The sequence below is a fragment of the Cottoperca gobio genome, chromosome 13 (assembly GCF_900634415.1).
Source record: "Cottoperca gobio chromosome 13, fCotGob3.1, whole genome shotgun sequence".
Classification (NCBI taxonomy): Eukaryota; Metazoa; Chordata; class Actinopteri; order Perciformes; family Bovichtidae; genus Cottoperca; species Cottoperca gobio.
Window position 1 is genome coordinate 17352733 of NC_041367.1, and position 14758 is coordinate 17367490.

The window sequence follows — 14758 nt, forward strand, 5'->3', positions numbered from 1 at the left end:
ACGCCCATAATCAGCTGATTAGTAGAGCGGGAGCAGTGAGAGAGAAGGAGATGGAACTGTGAACGAGTGAAGCATAAAGATAGACTTCCTGATGCGCTTCATTTGTATATGTTGGTACATGCCCTCCCTGCCCCCATATGCCACACACAATCTCTCAGAGCAGGTGGATGATAAGGAAAAGCCCATTAATGGAGTGAGACATTTCCACACTGTAGTAACTGTTGGCAAAATACTTTGCGTTTCTTGGTACAGTTTGTTGTGTGGTGGTGCACTTATTTGCGCAGGTCAAGTGTGGGCCAGTACATAAAGTCACATCATGTTGAAATATTTCGAGTGCAGTGTGGAGTAACGGTTCCTTTTTTATATGCTCATTATTTTGCCACGAATGTGTTCATGCCTGTTCAGTTCTAAACAAAAGAAAACAATGATCTATTGTTTCCTTTAGGTTCTAGTCCATTTAGGGTTCACACTGACGTATTACAAACAAGCCAAGAGTTGTAAACATAAGGTCTCATGGACTGACATGTAACTCATTCATTGGACAGTTTCGGTGCTTTATTTTGCATCATCAGCGCTACATGGACCCATGGGGAAAATTTGAAACAAAATGTATTTCAGTGTCTGACAGCAAGTGACTTTGTGCTCACGGGCGCTTGAAGTCTTTGCTTTTCTTCCCCGGTGGACAAAAACAGCTCTGAGCAGCAGTTCAGTCTGTAACTGGTGGAGGCAGCAGACAGAAATTAGCCATCTTGTACTGGAGTGTTATTGAATGAAATTGTTGGTATAATCAGCAGACAAATGATCCAAAATAGTTTTTGAATTCAGCTGGTCTCAGTGCATCAGTTTGGTCAATGAAGGCTTGGATGATAGTTTTAGTCCCAATGAACCCATTGTGACTGATATCTTTAAGCAGAGAGTAGAAACTAACCAGGGAAATCACATGGTGCACTTTTTTTGCTGGTAAAGCTGAGCTCCCGCCGAAGCAAAATCTCATATTAATAGCATTACAGCATGCACAATACAAATAAATACACATTTTCATAATGTACTGTTTTTCAGTATAAGAAATTAAAGTACTCTTAAGTTTCTTACTCAGAGGCGATACAAGACGTGTGGTGACAGATGTCAATCAAACTTCAGCTTTGGAAAAGTGCTGCTCATTAAACTTCAAGAGAAATCAAACCGCTCCTCCAGTTTAGTTTTGTTTGTTTTGTAAGGTTTTCGCTGAGCCTATCCACAATTAGTTTAAACAACTTTGCAGCTGTGAGTAACTCCACCATTTTCACTGTCCATGAACGGCACATTCACAAAGCATATTTAGTATTCTAATATGAATACACTGTATTCTAAAACCTGCAAACTATTCACAATTAGTATATAGCATGGAAATGGGACGCAGCTCTTGCATCTTCATGGATGTGTTGTCTGTGACATGTGAAGTACAAAAACCTCTTTTTCACAGTCTTAACAGTGCATTACTCACATTGATCCATCTCTCACTTTCTCTCACCATAAAATGTTGAATACTACTGTTAGTGTGCTCTCACTAACACCACCTACACGTACTGTATGCAACACAGCGAGCACATTTCCCTCGGGCCCGTCGAAAGTCATTCTGGGAAATGAAGGAAGTCAAACATACTGTAGATGTTGTCGAGCCAGTCAGAGAGCTGATGCACCCAAATAGTAAATTATGCATTGAACATCACGTATTGATGCCTGGCAATGAAAGTGTATCTGAATGTGGATTTCTTTTCTCCTTGTAAATGTGTTCCCCGAGGTAATCATGGGGCTTATTCCTTGTTCCTGATTCCAAAGCCAGCCCCAGCCCGACCGGGAGACACAGACCCGATCGGCAATGATTTCACAGCTGATTGCTAATAACAAGTTAACGTAAATGTACAAGTTGTCAACACATTTTTTGCATCTTACCTAATGCAATGTTCGCCTTCTCCCCTGTGCCTGGCCGTGATGCATATAATCCATGTTTGCCAAGAAAGTTGGTGGAATACGTCCAGATTTTCTGTTATTCCTCTCGTTATTTCTGCTAATCCACTCGTTATTCCATCCTAAAGGTTGACTTGCCATCACAGTGACGGATGACAAGCGTCACTGGTTTAGAATCAGCTTTGCAGTTTTGTTGCATCTAGCATAATTAAGATAACTTTGGCTGTTTGCCCTTTTAGTAAAGAGTGCTCGTTGCTATGGCTGCTAACGTTAGCAATGCTCTTTGAATACACACACAGCCGATTGACTGTATAAACCGTGGATCTGAACCAGTACAGGTTTTGGATCCAAGGGTTCAGGTGGACCTCTGAAGAACTCTACTAGGATGGCCTTACGTAGCTTTGATGCATCCTCATCAAATACATGTTGATGGAGGGTTACTTTTTTTCACAATGCTTTATATATTTCCCACAGGCATTGCCCTCTATCTGCGTCACCCCATAAGCCTATAGAGCAGGTCAACCACCAACAATCAACCAGACCCCACCGTGTGCATTAAATCCTGATTGACTGTAGGCTATCATGCAATATATCAGGCAGGAAGGGGTATGTCTGCACCGGCCAAAATATGGGAGGTCAAATAAAACAAAGTGGTCTATCAATATTGTAAAACTGTCACAAAGGAAGTCACTAAACTTCTGGTATGCAGTGCAAAGCACAGATGTGGAGAGAAACCTCCAAATTGCCCGTCAGGTCAGTTAGAAAGATCCAGTTCTGTTAACCGTGTTAGCAATACGGTCTCCTTCAATGGAGAGTAATACAAAGATTCAGAAATCAGGTTACTGCAGAAAGCTGAAATAACCTAGTGACTAGTCAAGTGATTTAGCTTTAAATGGTGGACTGTGCGTCTGCATCTTGTATTCCCTGTTATCAGTTCTTTACACACCTGTTTGTCCCTGTCAGAATCCAGGCTGGCCAATTGGGCCTATTGCAGTACTGGCCTGAAACAATTTCCCCCAGTGCCGGTGGTTGTCCATCACAGTGCTGCCTGCACCTGAGATACTTACACATACCCCAGTGTTGTTCCACAGGGTGGCTTGTCCAGTTGTAACTCAGATCTAAAAGCAGTGTTGGAAGAAGTACAGTATTAAGATCTTTATTATTATTATTATTTGTCATTTAGCAGACGCTCTTATCCAGAGCAACTTCCAGTGAACTACAGGGACCGTTCCCCTTGAGCAACTCAGGGCTTACGTGCCTTGCTCAGGGGCTCAATGCTGGCTACAATACAAAAAACACTGCTGGGTGATTTCATTTACTGTATAACAATGCACTGATTTTCATATGCTCATTATACTGTAGGTTTTAAAACAATCTTCATCTGCAAAGTAACTAATAACTTAAGTCATCAAATAAATGTAGTGAAGTAAAAAGTGCAATATTTCCCTCTGAAATGTAGTGGGTTAGAAAGTAGCATAAAATGAAGTAAAGTACAAGTTACTTTAAAATTGGATGTACTTGTTACCTTTCCAGCACGGTTTAAAAGTACATTGTGTCGTTCAATACAAGGCATTCAGGTCATTACACATTAGTAACCAAACAATTCAACATTTGTTGAACTTTACAGTAGTGACGTTGTTTAGCAGAGAGGATGATTTGGACAGCTAAGGAAGTCTTTTTCTTCCTCTACGCTCTAAGGACACCGGGGAGATTGACACTTTAGACACTCTGCTGATGGCATGACTCATGAGAACTTGGTTGTCTTTTTGTTGCGGGCAGTCATGCCTACGAGACATATCAACTGCCGACTTGTGGCCAGGACCGTGACACAGCCCACAGCGACTGTAACATACACGGTGAAATTGCTCATTTGTGTTGCTACGACAGATACAAAAACAACTCAGTCAAAACTGGGAGCTTTAACCTTTTAAGAGACTCCTGCCATGATCCTAGCCACAATGGTGAAGCTTACTGCAGATGGCCCTAGAGACACAGACTTCAAAACACTGAGAAACTTCCACCGACATTTCAGAATGGAAAGGACAAGAAGGCATTGTCTTCCGTCCTACCAAGAAGTGTGCAGTTGTCTTAATCTGCTAACACAGAAGCAAGGTTCTGGGCTGCCACACTACAGTACAGCATGTCTCATGCTTCATCCATGGTGTGGGAAACAATGTCAGTACTGCTGTCTTCTTGTCGTCTAAAGACAAAACCATGTGGTCTATACATGGTTGGTTGTTGATCCCAATGGCAGCATGTTGGGCACTGAGCTGACACTGGTGAGCAGAAACAGGAATAAAGAAAAGTAGATGAGGAGCAGCATCCTTACACAAGCTCCAATGGGCTTGGATAGACCCATTGTGAGTGGCTGAGCCCACGCAGTGCAGGCAAATTTCAATCTGTGAAAAACGAGTGGCTATTTCAAGGAATGATGAAGTCTGTCGGAAAATTGGCTGATATTCTTATTCAACAAAAAAATCAAGATGATCACACCAAATAGACCCAAAGCCATCTAAAGCATCATTTATATACATAGTACACTATGCTGTATTTTCTTACTTCAAGACACACCAATGTGCAATTTCTGCAATGTGGTACTCCTCACTGAAAGGATTTCTGTTATAGCTTCCATTCCTTGTTTGTGATCATAACTTTGAAAATGAAAGGCCACATTGGTGTAAAAGTTAATGTATTGATTCACACTCCCAAGAGGAAGCAACAATCTTTTGACCTTCTCTCTTGCGCTACAGTAAAGCCAAACCTTTAATGGTCAACACATTTCAAAAAATAAATCAGATTTTACTGTTGCTAAGAATCTTAGTTATTTTGCTGACTTTATGACCTGTATTAAAACAACCTAATTACAGAAAACTTCTCATCTCATAGCCTGTTACTAACACAGCCACACAATGTGCCGTTCTTCTTCATTCTCCCAGGATTACAGACAGTGGAATTACCTATTTGCATTGATTTAGGAAGAGAAGTTAAGTCTGTTGGAAGCTGATGTAGAGCCACTGTGAGGATCATGAGCTCAGTGTGAGGATAGTCCAAGAGAAACCAACACAAATATCAGAAATGATATTCGTCAGTTGATTAGTGAGCAAATTATCTCCCAGAGATTCATGACTACAGCTACACTTTGATTTATTGTATTAACGCTTACTGCCTTGTTAAAGTAACAGAAAATGAGATTTATATATTTTTTTTACTGCAAACAGTATGACTCACTACCTTTTCTTTTTACATCGTTGGCTACATGATTTAATTCGTACAAATGTATGCAATGTACAATATTTGACTTTTCTTCACATCTATAACTAAACACAATACAGGTCCTGTGCTTGATGAGAATATTTGCATGTGAAATATCAATACAAGAATTTGCGATGCACAATGAATGTGTAGTGTACACATTACTCTTGTTGGAGTGCAGGGAAGAAAATCTGCCTCCGACTGCCAGTGTTGCAAGTCTGAGGTGTAATTTTCTCCTTTACATTTCAAGTTCAGCTGTGTGGGATGCTTGTTATTCATGCAGATGTCACAAGAAAAGTCTCTCTCTCTCCTTCTCTCTCTCCTTCTCTCTCTCTCTCTCTCTCTCTCTCTCTCTCTCTCTCTCTCTCTCTCTCTCTCTCTCTCTGCTTGTCTTTGCTGCCCTAATTCCTAGGCAAGTGTTGCAGTGAGCTTGTTCTGTTGGCAGTCCATTCCTTATTGTTTGCTACTTCTTTAACACCTACATAATGTATTTAATTAGAATCTGCTGTCAGTGCCTGTCTGTTCCACATCATCCCATCACTCTGGTTTTCTTTTTAGGGAGGTGGGGGCTCTTAGCACCAAATAAACAACTAGCCTGTATTCTTTTTTTTCTTCTTGTCATGCATCTTTCTCTCTCTCTCTTCTTTCTTTCTTTCTCTTTCTCTCTTTCTTTCTCTCTTTCTCTTTCTCTTTCTCTCTCTCTCTCTCCTGTCTGTGTTTCTTCCTCTGCCGGGAATTCAATTATCCTGGCTGTTGTTTTATGATGTTGTGGTGACATCCGATGACTGATTCATTATCTCATCTCCCGGCGTGACAGTATTGTAGCAACAGGACCGCTGTTTCCCACAGCGGTATGCATTCAGCTTTACATATGGACTGTGTAACCCTTTCTCCTTCGATGCTGCTAGTCTGAAGTTTCTGCCGTAGCCCTTCTGGTTTTCTCTCTCAATTAAAAGATGTTGAGGAAACCGAACACTCTTCCTGAACATTTACATTAACAGCTCAGTAGTTCTGGTGGTTGTAAGGTAGCAGAATAATTCAAAAAGGAAGTTATTGCTGTAATAGACATGAATGAATTAGTAGTGTAATAAAGAGAGATCTGTGAAATTCTCTCTTTTTGTGCCCGACGTATGAATACTTCTTCCCCATTTCCAGCATTACACTTAAAGTTTGCTCTCCGTTATGGAGAAATAATACATAAACATATCCTGGTGAATAATTTTTGCATATATTTGCTGAAAAAGTGAGACTCAAATGAAAGCTATGGGATTTATTTGCAATGTTTTCACTTGTTTGCAAGTTTTATTCATGAAAGGGCAGAGTCCTGGGTGACGGGAAGGTTGGCACACTGTAGTGAAAACGTCGCAAGAGCATCGCGGCTCTGTTTCAATATGGAAATGACTAACCTCTGCTGGGGTTAGAAGAAGGTTGCAGACTGTCGCTGACTCTGGTCTCTTTGATCTGTCTTTTTCTGTCTTTTTCTGTCTTGTTAAAAAATTGCACAAAACCTGAATAGAACCGCCATGATTGAGTATTCTTATTCACGGAGACGGTGTACCTTTCCCTTCATTATGTACATTCTTTAATAACCCTCTCTGTGTTGCAGGGAATGAGTTTGGCCATCCTGAGTGGCTGGATTTCCCTAGAGAAGGCAACGATCAGAGTTACCACTACGCCCGTCGGCAGTTTAACCTATTGGATACGGATCAGCTCCGCTACCATCAGCTCTACGTCTTTGACCGGGACATGAACCGCACTGAAGACAAGTACGGCTGGCTGGCTGCCCCACCGGTAAGGACATCACACAGCCACCGTACAGGAGGCTTTGTGCTGACACTCTGTGACAAAACCATATGAAAATATGTCACAACCCCATTCTTTAGTCACATACAGACTCTTTAATAACCGCTAGTGTCCAAGCCAATTGCTCATAAATGATCTAGCTCATATAAGATTACTTCTTTCAAGTATAAATGTATTTCCAAGCCACCGTCTTCACACACCTTTTTACAGTTTTTCTTTTTCCACATTGCTTGAGTAGTCAGACAGGTGGAGATAAATGCACCATAAAGAGAGTTCATTTTGCAGATGTCCCTGTTTCTCTGGCTGCTGTCAAGGTGAACAGTAATAGATTTTTCTCTCATCCGACAGCCTCTCTCTTTGCCTACATTTGAAGCCTATGGGAGAAAAAAAAATGTTTTCTCTTGAGGGGCCGGTAGCAAAGTAATGGGATAATGCAAATGGAGAGTGTGGCTAAATTGACAGGGATTAGAAGTGAGTCTGTGTAATTGATTTAAAAAAATACCCTCCCTCACATCTCCGGGAATGAGTCCTCAGATCCGAGCTACTTCACCTTGCCGCGTTACACTCTGACCTGCGTAGTTCTCCTCGACAGACGCACAAATGGAGCACACGAAGAAATGTATCAGAGAGCAGAATCAAAGACTTGTCTGGTTCACCAGTATCATTTCTGTACATTGTTTTATCAATCAGAAGTGTGTTCTGACTTACTGGACTACACCCTTTACAACTAGATGAAACAGAGCATTGGAGGTAAGGCAAAGGAAAAGCAGAGCCTGGCTGATTTCTGCGCTCCCTTGTGAGAGAATGGGAGGGAATGCTGATCCCAAAGGATGCTACTGGCAGGGAAGACGCATACATTTGGCCTCACTGCTGATTGCACATTGGGTGCTGTTTTCCTTGGCTGTTTTCCTTGGCTGTTTCTTTGCCTTTTTACTTTGTGAAACCATAAAGTAGATCACAGCTTTACACTATATACTTAAGACATCATCTAATTGTGTTATTTATTTCATTTATTACCTCAAATCATGTTTGAAGGTTGCCACTATGTGTTAGGCTCTGGGCAGTTAGGATGACTAGGAAACAGGAAGACCATCCATCACAAGGATAGCTTGTGTATATTGGGCATTATTATTATTATTATTATTATTATTATTATTATTATTATTATTATTATTATTATTATTATTATTATTATTATTATTATTATTATTTATAACCTCTGATGGCAAGAGTCCTTGAGCATAACACACAATTAGGGCAGTTACATCTCAGGGAGGCCAGAGAGGATGTGCATGTAATTAGTTTTCATGTTTTTGTTTTCTTTAGCTATGATCATGAAATAACAGATTTTGTGGAAACGCTTTCTTTGACGTAATTATAATGCTTCACAATCTGCTTATAGCACTCTATAATTATAGTTTTAGGCACTCCTAAATATTAATACTTTATACAATAAGCCTAACGCATTATAAAGCATCTTATAATGACTAATAAGTAATCATAACATTACATAATTGCTGATCACTCACTGACATTCTTTTGTTGTTGCGAGGATCATAGTGTATTATATTTCCCATTGTTGTAATGCGTTATAATCAGTGTTGTAATGCATTATAATGTCATAAGTTACTCTGAATGGTCATTACTTTAGTAACGTGAACAAAATATCATTAAATCTATGCAAGAAGAACCCAAAAATGTACTTTTACTTTACCTAAAGCAAACAATGACCTCTTAGAGTAACGTATCACATTATAATGCATTATAACAATGATTTTAATGTATTGCAACTATAGGAATTATAATACACAATGAGAAATGTCTGTGTGACCATGAATTATGAAGTCCTTATAAAATACTATATCATGTGTTATGATTATTGTTATAAAGCATTATACAGTGCTATAATCAAATTATGAAGCATTATACTATAAGTATGTTTATTATGCATTATTCAAATCATAGAAAGTGTTTCTGATTTTGTTTTTGATCACACATGAGACAAAGTTCTGTTATATTTAGCTGTCAAATGATTATCAGGCAATAAATAAATGATGTTGTTGTCTCAGTACAACAAGGTTGTTGCCTCGAAAGGCTCCTGTACGCTTTGCAATGTCGGCTGTACTGGACATTTAGTCCAATTCCTGCTCCAGGACTAAATGGGGTCAAGTCTTAATCAAGGCAAATGAATACCTACTCCAAAACCATTTAAAATGTTTCTAATGATGAACAGACACACACCTTTCTTAAGTATACTCATGTAAATATATCTAATACATAGGATTTTGATCAATCAATGGGTAGTAGATGTGATAAATGTTTTGTGCCACTGGTCATAAAAGACCAGCCGGAGAGAAATATGTTTTGTTATATTACAATGGACATGAGGGAAGAGGTGGAGTCAAAGTGGACACATGAATCAAAATAGGCGTTATGTGAAATTTAAGCAGACTGAAGCAATAGATAATAAATCTGTTCTGTAGCTGACCCTGCACTCCAGTCTCAGACGGCGCTGGGAAGCGGCGGAGACAGAAATGGCTTATTCAGGGATTGACACAATATCACAAAAAGACTTTGTAGAACATCACTCACAGATAACGCCAATAACTGCTCAGAAATTCTGCTGTAATAACCAGATGAGTCTAAATCCTCTGCAGATTATCAATGACGTTGCCAAGATAATAATAATAATAATCGTGCTTAGTGAGAATACTCTTTTAGCTTGGTTCAATATCTCACTGTGCTGCGAGGAGCCAAGGATTTGTACAATGTACAATGAGAAGCAGAAAGGATCTGTTGTCCCAGGTGTGAGGGAGGTAAGCAGAAATAGAAACATAATGATAATAATAATAATAATAATAATAATAATAATAATAATACTCTTTATTTCACTTTATTTCAAGAGCTGTAGCTTCAAAAAAATAGCACAAAAAAACCAATGCAACGCATTTAAAGAAGGGCAAATAAAGAATTAAATTAGACAATATAAGTCGATGCTAAAATATATAAGTGAAAGTGATGAAACGGATACCAGAGTGCTGCCTATTTTTTTTGTGCGTATAATTGTGTGTCTTTTAAAAAGCCAGCAATGGAAGATCTAAGAGCTTGTGAAGGATTATAAAACAACAGAGACGGCCTGCAATATAGGCATGTCCCAAACCATTAAGAGCTTTTAAAAACATGCAGGGACTTTGCATAAAAGTGTGACTTGCACACAACTCATTGAAGATGTGCAGCTGTGAGCTTCAAAAGGCCGAACTCTGGACATGAACTGAAGCTCCTGTTAATGCAGAGGTAGCGTAACCTGAGGTGTTCCACTGTGATATAAACCAGTACACACACAAGCAGTCTATGGCATCCAGAGTAGTCTGTGTTCTAGTTACCCATAAGAGGCTTCTATTTATTAGTAATATAGCGTAAATATATATCTTTATGTGTAATAATAAAAGCTGTACGTGAATCCCAACCTTTAGATATGTGTTTGCATTAGATGTTTTATTTTTTATTATATTTATATTGAGGTCATTGGATGTTACACTATGATTCAGTCACATAGCATTCCCTTAGCAAACCTTAGGGGAAAAGTCAAAACATTTATTTTTCACATCTTATCCAGCGAAGTGTTACATATTCAAATGTATTTTCAATATCTCCCCTGATACGTAAAATATTTGCCTGTGCGAAACCGACGTTTAAAATCCAATTTTTCCACAAACTGTGCCGGCTGCAGCTGATTTAACTTACGTTGGAGAAAAGGAGCGAGGAGAGGAAGGTCACAGCTTGTGGAAATATTGGATTAGTACAGTGGTTTCGCAAAAGGATTTCCATTCGGAGTGCTGAGGTCACAAATGGTTCTACTGTAGGCATTTACCCTGCTCTCATTGCCTGGCCAAGTTTCACCCGAAGGTGTTGTTTCAGGTCAGAATGATGCTGCAGGCAGAGACAGAAATAGAAACATAACAGACTCTTAAACCTAATGTCAAACTAGAAGACTTTTCTTGCATATTAAGGCCCTGTCACACATATCCGTATGACAGAAACGTATCAAATCAAATTTATTTATATAGCCCAATATCACAAATTACACATTTGTCTCAGTGTGCTTTACAGACTGTACAGGTTACGACACCCTCTGTCCTTAGACCCTCGCATCGCACAAGGAAAAACTTCCTAAAAGAAACCCCATAATTAAAGGGGGAAAAATGGAAGAAACCTCAGGGAGAGCAACTGAGGAGGGATCCCTCTCCCAGGACGGACAGACGTGCAATAGATGTCGTGTGTTCAGGATAAACAACATAGTACAAATACAACATTTGACAGAAATGATGTTGTGTTGAAAAAGAGAAAGTTTGGATGAATCCAGGAAAATGTCAAAAAGGCTTCCCGGTGTCCAGCAGGACCAGGGCAGCAGGCGCAGCCACGATTCCTGATCCTGACGTAAACTTTATCAGTGGCAACCTGCCACATGAGACACAGAAACTCTGGGGATGATGCCCCGGATGCTGTGTTAGTAACACACATCTACATAAATGCATACAGATAGAGGGGGAGAAGAAGAGAGGGAGGGGAGGAGAGAGGAAGAGAAGGAAGAGAGCAGGGAGGTGTCCCCCGGGAGTCTAAGTCTATAGCAGCATAATATGTTGCTGGCGTATACGAAATATCGGCAATATGTTGATATACATTAAAGGTAAGTTGTGATCGTTTGAAGGACGCAGACGATACGCCAGACATACGGCCCTGTCACACAGTTCCGTATGGCAGAAACATGCCGGCGTATATGAAAATTAGCTAAAAATGTGTCAGAGTCCAAATACGTCCAACTTTTCCACAGCGGTGTTGTAGCTGACGCATACATAACGAATACATAACGAATTATTATACGTATGTCAAACATTGATAGCTTATCACTTACTTATACAAAACGTATCAGAGCCTCTGGTCAACGGAGCTGGAAAAGTGCCATCTGGTTCACGTCATGCTGATGCTGGAGAACGGCTAGAATGTACTCTTGTTGCAGCCTCTCAGCATCCTCCATGCTCTCTGATGATGGGGTGATGTATTCATCAAGACGTGCTGTGAAGAAGTGAGGATGAGCTACTCACAGGGACCCTAAATACTATATTCAAACCCCAATAAGCTCCCAAAACGCTAGCTGAACGCTAGCTGTACTGTAGAAACACGTTTAATAAGTTACTCCTCCGTCAGGCATCATCTTAACAGAGGGTAGGAATAGGTTATCCACTCGGTATCAATAGATTGGCTGTAGGATTCACCGTCAGCCGACGTAGCCTATATCTAACGTTCCTCTAACGTAGTCACGTAGGTATTTACGTAGGTATTTAAGTAGGTAAATATTCACGTACGCTGAGCTCTTAACAAATACTACTTATACCTTACCTTATATCAACGTAAACCAGTGTGTTGCCGATATTTTGTATACGCCATGTTTTTGTATATTTTATGCATTCGTTGGGCATTCGTCTGATACATTTTGTATAAGTAAGTGATACGCTATCAATAGGTTAGACATGCGTATCTGTATATGTTCACTTTTCCGATCCGATGAAAAGTTGGATGTATTTGGACTCTGACAAACTTTCATATACTCCAGCATACGTTTCTGTCATACGGATATGTGTGACAGGGCCTTTAGGGAGCGATATTTCTCAGTGCACACTTGGAAAATGATTACTTAGATAATAATTTGGGCTTTTTCCGACAAATGGCAAAAGATTCTCAATATAATCGCAATCATTTTATGATCATGTTCATTACATTTATATGTATTTATTTATATGTGGGAATGAACATTGACTCGGGTTACAACTTGATGGATGCAGGTGATATTTGTTTTCCGATGCTAAAGCAGTCACAGCCAGCCAGAGGAGTTTGGCATTACCCCAAATTTGTGGACTTCTCATGTAGAAATGGACTCCAGACTGTCAGCGCTTTCCTTAACCTCCATCTTCTCTGCCGGTGTAGTTGCAGGGGTGCTTATCTTCTCGTTCAGCCGTGAATATGCTGCCCTGAAATTGGCTCGGAGGAACAAGGCACTAAAAATAGGGGGTTGGGTGACATTGATAATCTCTGCTAATGACACGTTAACAGTAGCTCGCTCCACAGGAGAGTGGTGGCTTCTTCATGTGCAGCTGTCTAAAGCTGACAGTGTGTGCCCCACACTATCCTGGGCCGCTGCTTTCTGCTGATGAGTGCCACCTGAGATTTGATGTGGGAACGTTACTCGGCCGATTTGAAAATGTGTAGTCCACTGATATAATGTGCCCCATTCTAACTTTTATAAATCCAAGATGAGAACAGGGATTCATGAAGAAATATTTTATTCACTTTTTTTTTCCTCGCTCTCTCTTTTTCTCCCTGCAGGCGTTTGTCAGCGCCAAGCATGAAGAGGACAAGGTCATTGTGTTTGAGCGGGGACATGTGCTCTTTATCTTCAACTTCCACCCCAGTAAGAGCTTCCAGGACTACAGGGTGGCTGTAGAAGTTGCAGGAAAGTATCCTTTTTAGCTCTCATCCGTCATAACACTGCTCGTTTTCCTTTAAATTGTAAGACTTTGGCGTCCCTCTGTCGTGCCAGTGCACACTCGCAGTGCCTCTTTAGAGTAATGATGTCTATGTTATTTACTTCTTTAATACAACAACATGACTAATCTTTTGAGGTTGACAAAATAGCTAACGGTTGATTATTTCAACAGATGCAATAAATGTCTGTTAAAAGGGCCAGAAAGGAGAAAGAAATGGCAAGATGGGAATTGTGTGCACACTAGCACTTTTAAAGCTCACAGAGAGTACATGTAGTTTGTGGGAAGGCATATGTCTGTGCGGCGCTTGGGCGCTTTGGGACAGTGAGATGAAGTAGGTAAACAACTTTTTGGTACAGACATTAATGGTCCACCGTGAATACATCTTATCAACTCTAGTTATCCTTTAACTTTTCATCCAGCAACACCAACAAGTCTAACTTTCCTCTCCAACACTTCATTACAGTATTCTCTAAAACGAGGGACCACATTCCCGTCAGATCTGCTGTATGTGCTAACGTTACGGTGCCTCTGCTGTGCGTGTAGACACCATTAACGGAGAAGTCTACCAATCAATCAATATTCTAATTTATGTCCGTAACTTCAATAACCTATATATTTTAAGCATTATTTAAAATTAACCATGGTGACTCAACAGGTGCGTGTTAGTGCATTATAGTATTAAATGCTAAAGTAAGATAAGCAATATTAAAATAATATTATTTGCATAGCATTGGGTGAGCAAAATGTCGCTGATTGTCACATGTTTGGAGTTCAGCTACAAGTTTCTTATCACTCGCATGGTCTCACCATTAATTTTCACTTCTAACTGTTGATATGAGTTTGGAGGCTGGACATGGTTCATAATGAATCCTCTAATCAATTTGTTGGCGCATTGAAGATGCTTAAAATCATCTCTGAGAAGACGCATTCCTCCGGCCTGAGAAGTGGATCAGGGATCTAAACACTCTGCCCGACTGATTTTTAAAGTAAACGTGACTTGTGAAGACCCGCAATTGTAATGTCAGTATTTTCTCCGAGGCCAATACTTTCGTGATAATATAAGCAGTCATTGTTGAGAGGAATAGGTCAGTTGTTTGTGGTGGTGTTGTTATGCTATTAGAGAGAAATAATAGCAGAGCCCAGTGATTCAGAAAGCGCTCACTTTAGCTGCGTTGGATGTCTGTCTTCCCAGAGAGCAGCGCAGAGGAATTTAA

At 40.1% G+C, this 14758-nt stretch overlaps 1 protein-coding gene across 1 annotated transcript in view; it reads left to right on the forward strand.

Annotated features, from left to right (window-relative positions):
- The window catches only part of gbe1b (glucan (1,4-alpha-), branching enzyme 1b), a 66169-nt gene that overhangs the window by 34230 nt on the left and 17181 nt on the right, over nucleotides 1-14758 (forward strand). The window contains exons 11-13 of the mRNA XM_029446528.1: nucleotides 5758-5761; nucleotides 6806-6990; nucleotides 13384-13514. Coding sequence (XP_029302388.1) covers nucleotides 5758-5761; nucleotides 6806-6990; nucleotides 13384-13514 — 320 coding nt within the window. The remainder of the gene's footprint in view (nucleotides 1-5757; nucleotides 5762-6805; nucleotides 6991-13383; nucleotides 13515-14758) is intronic.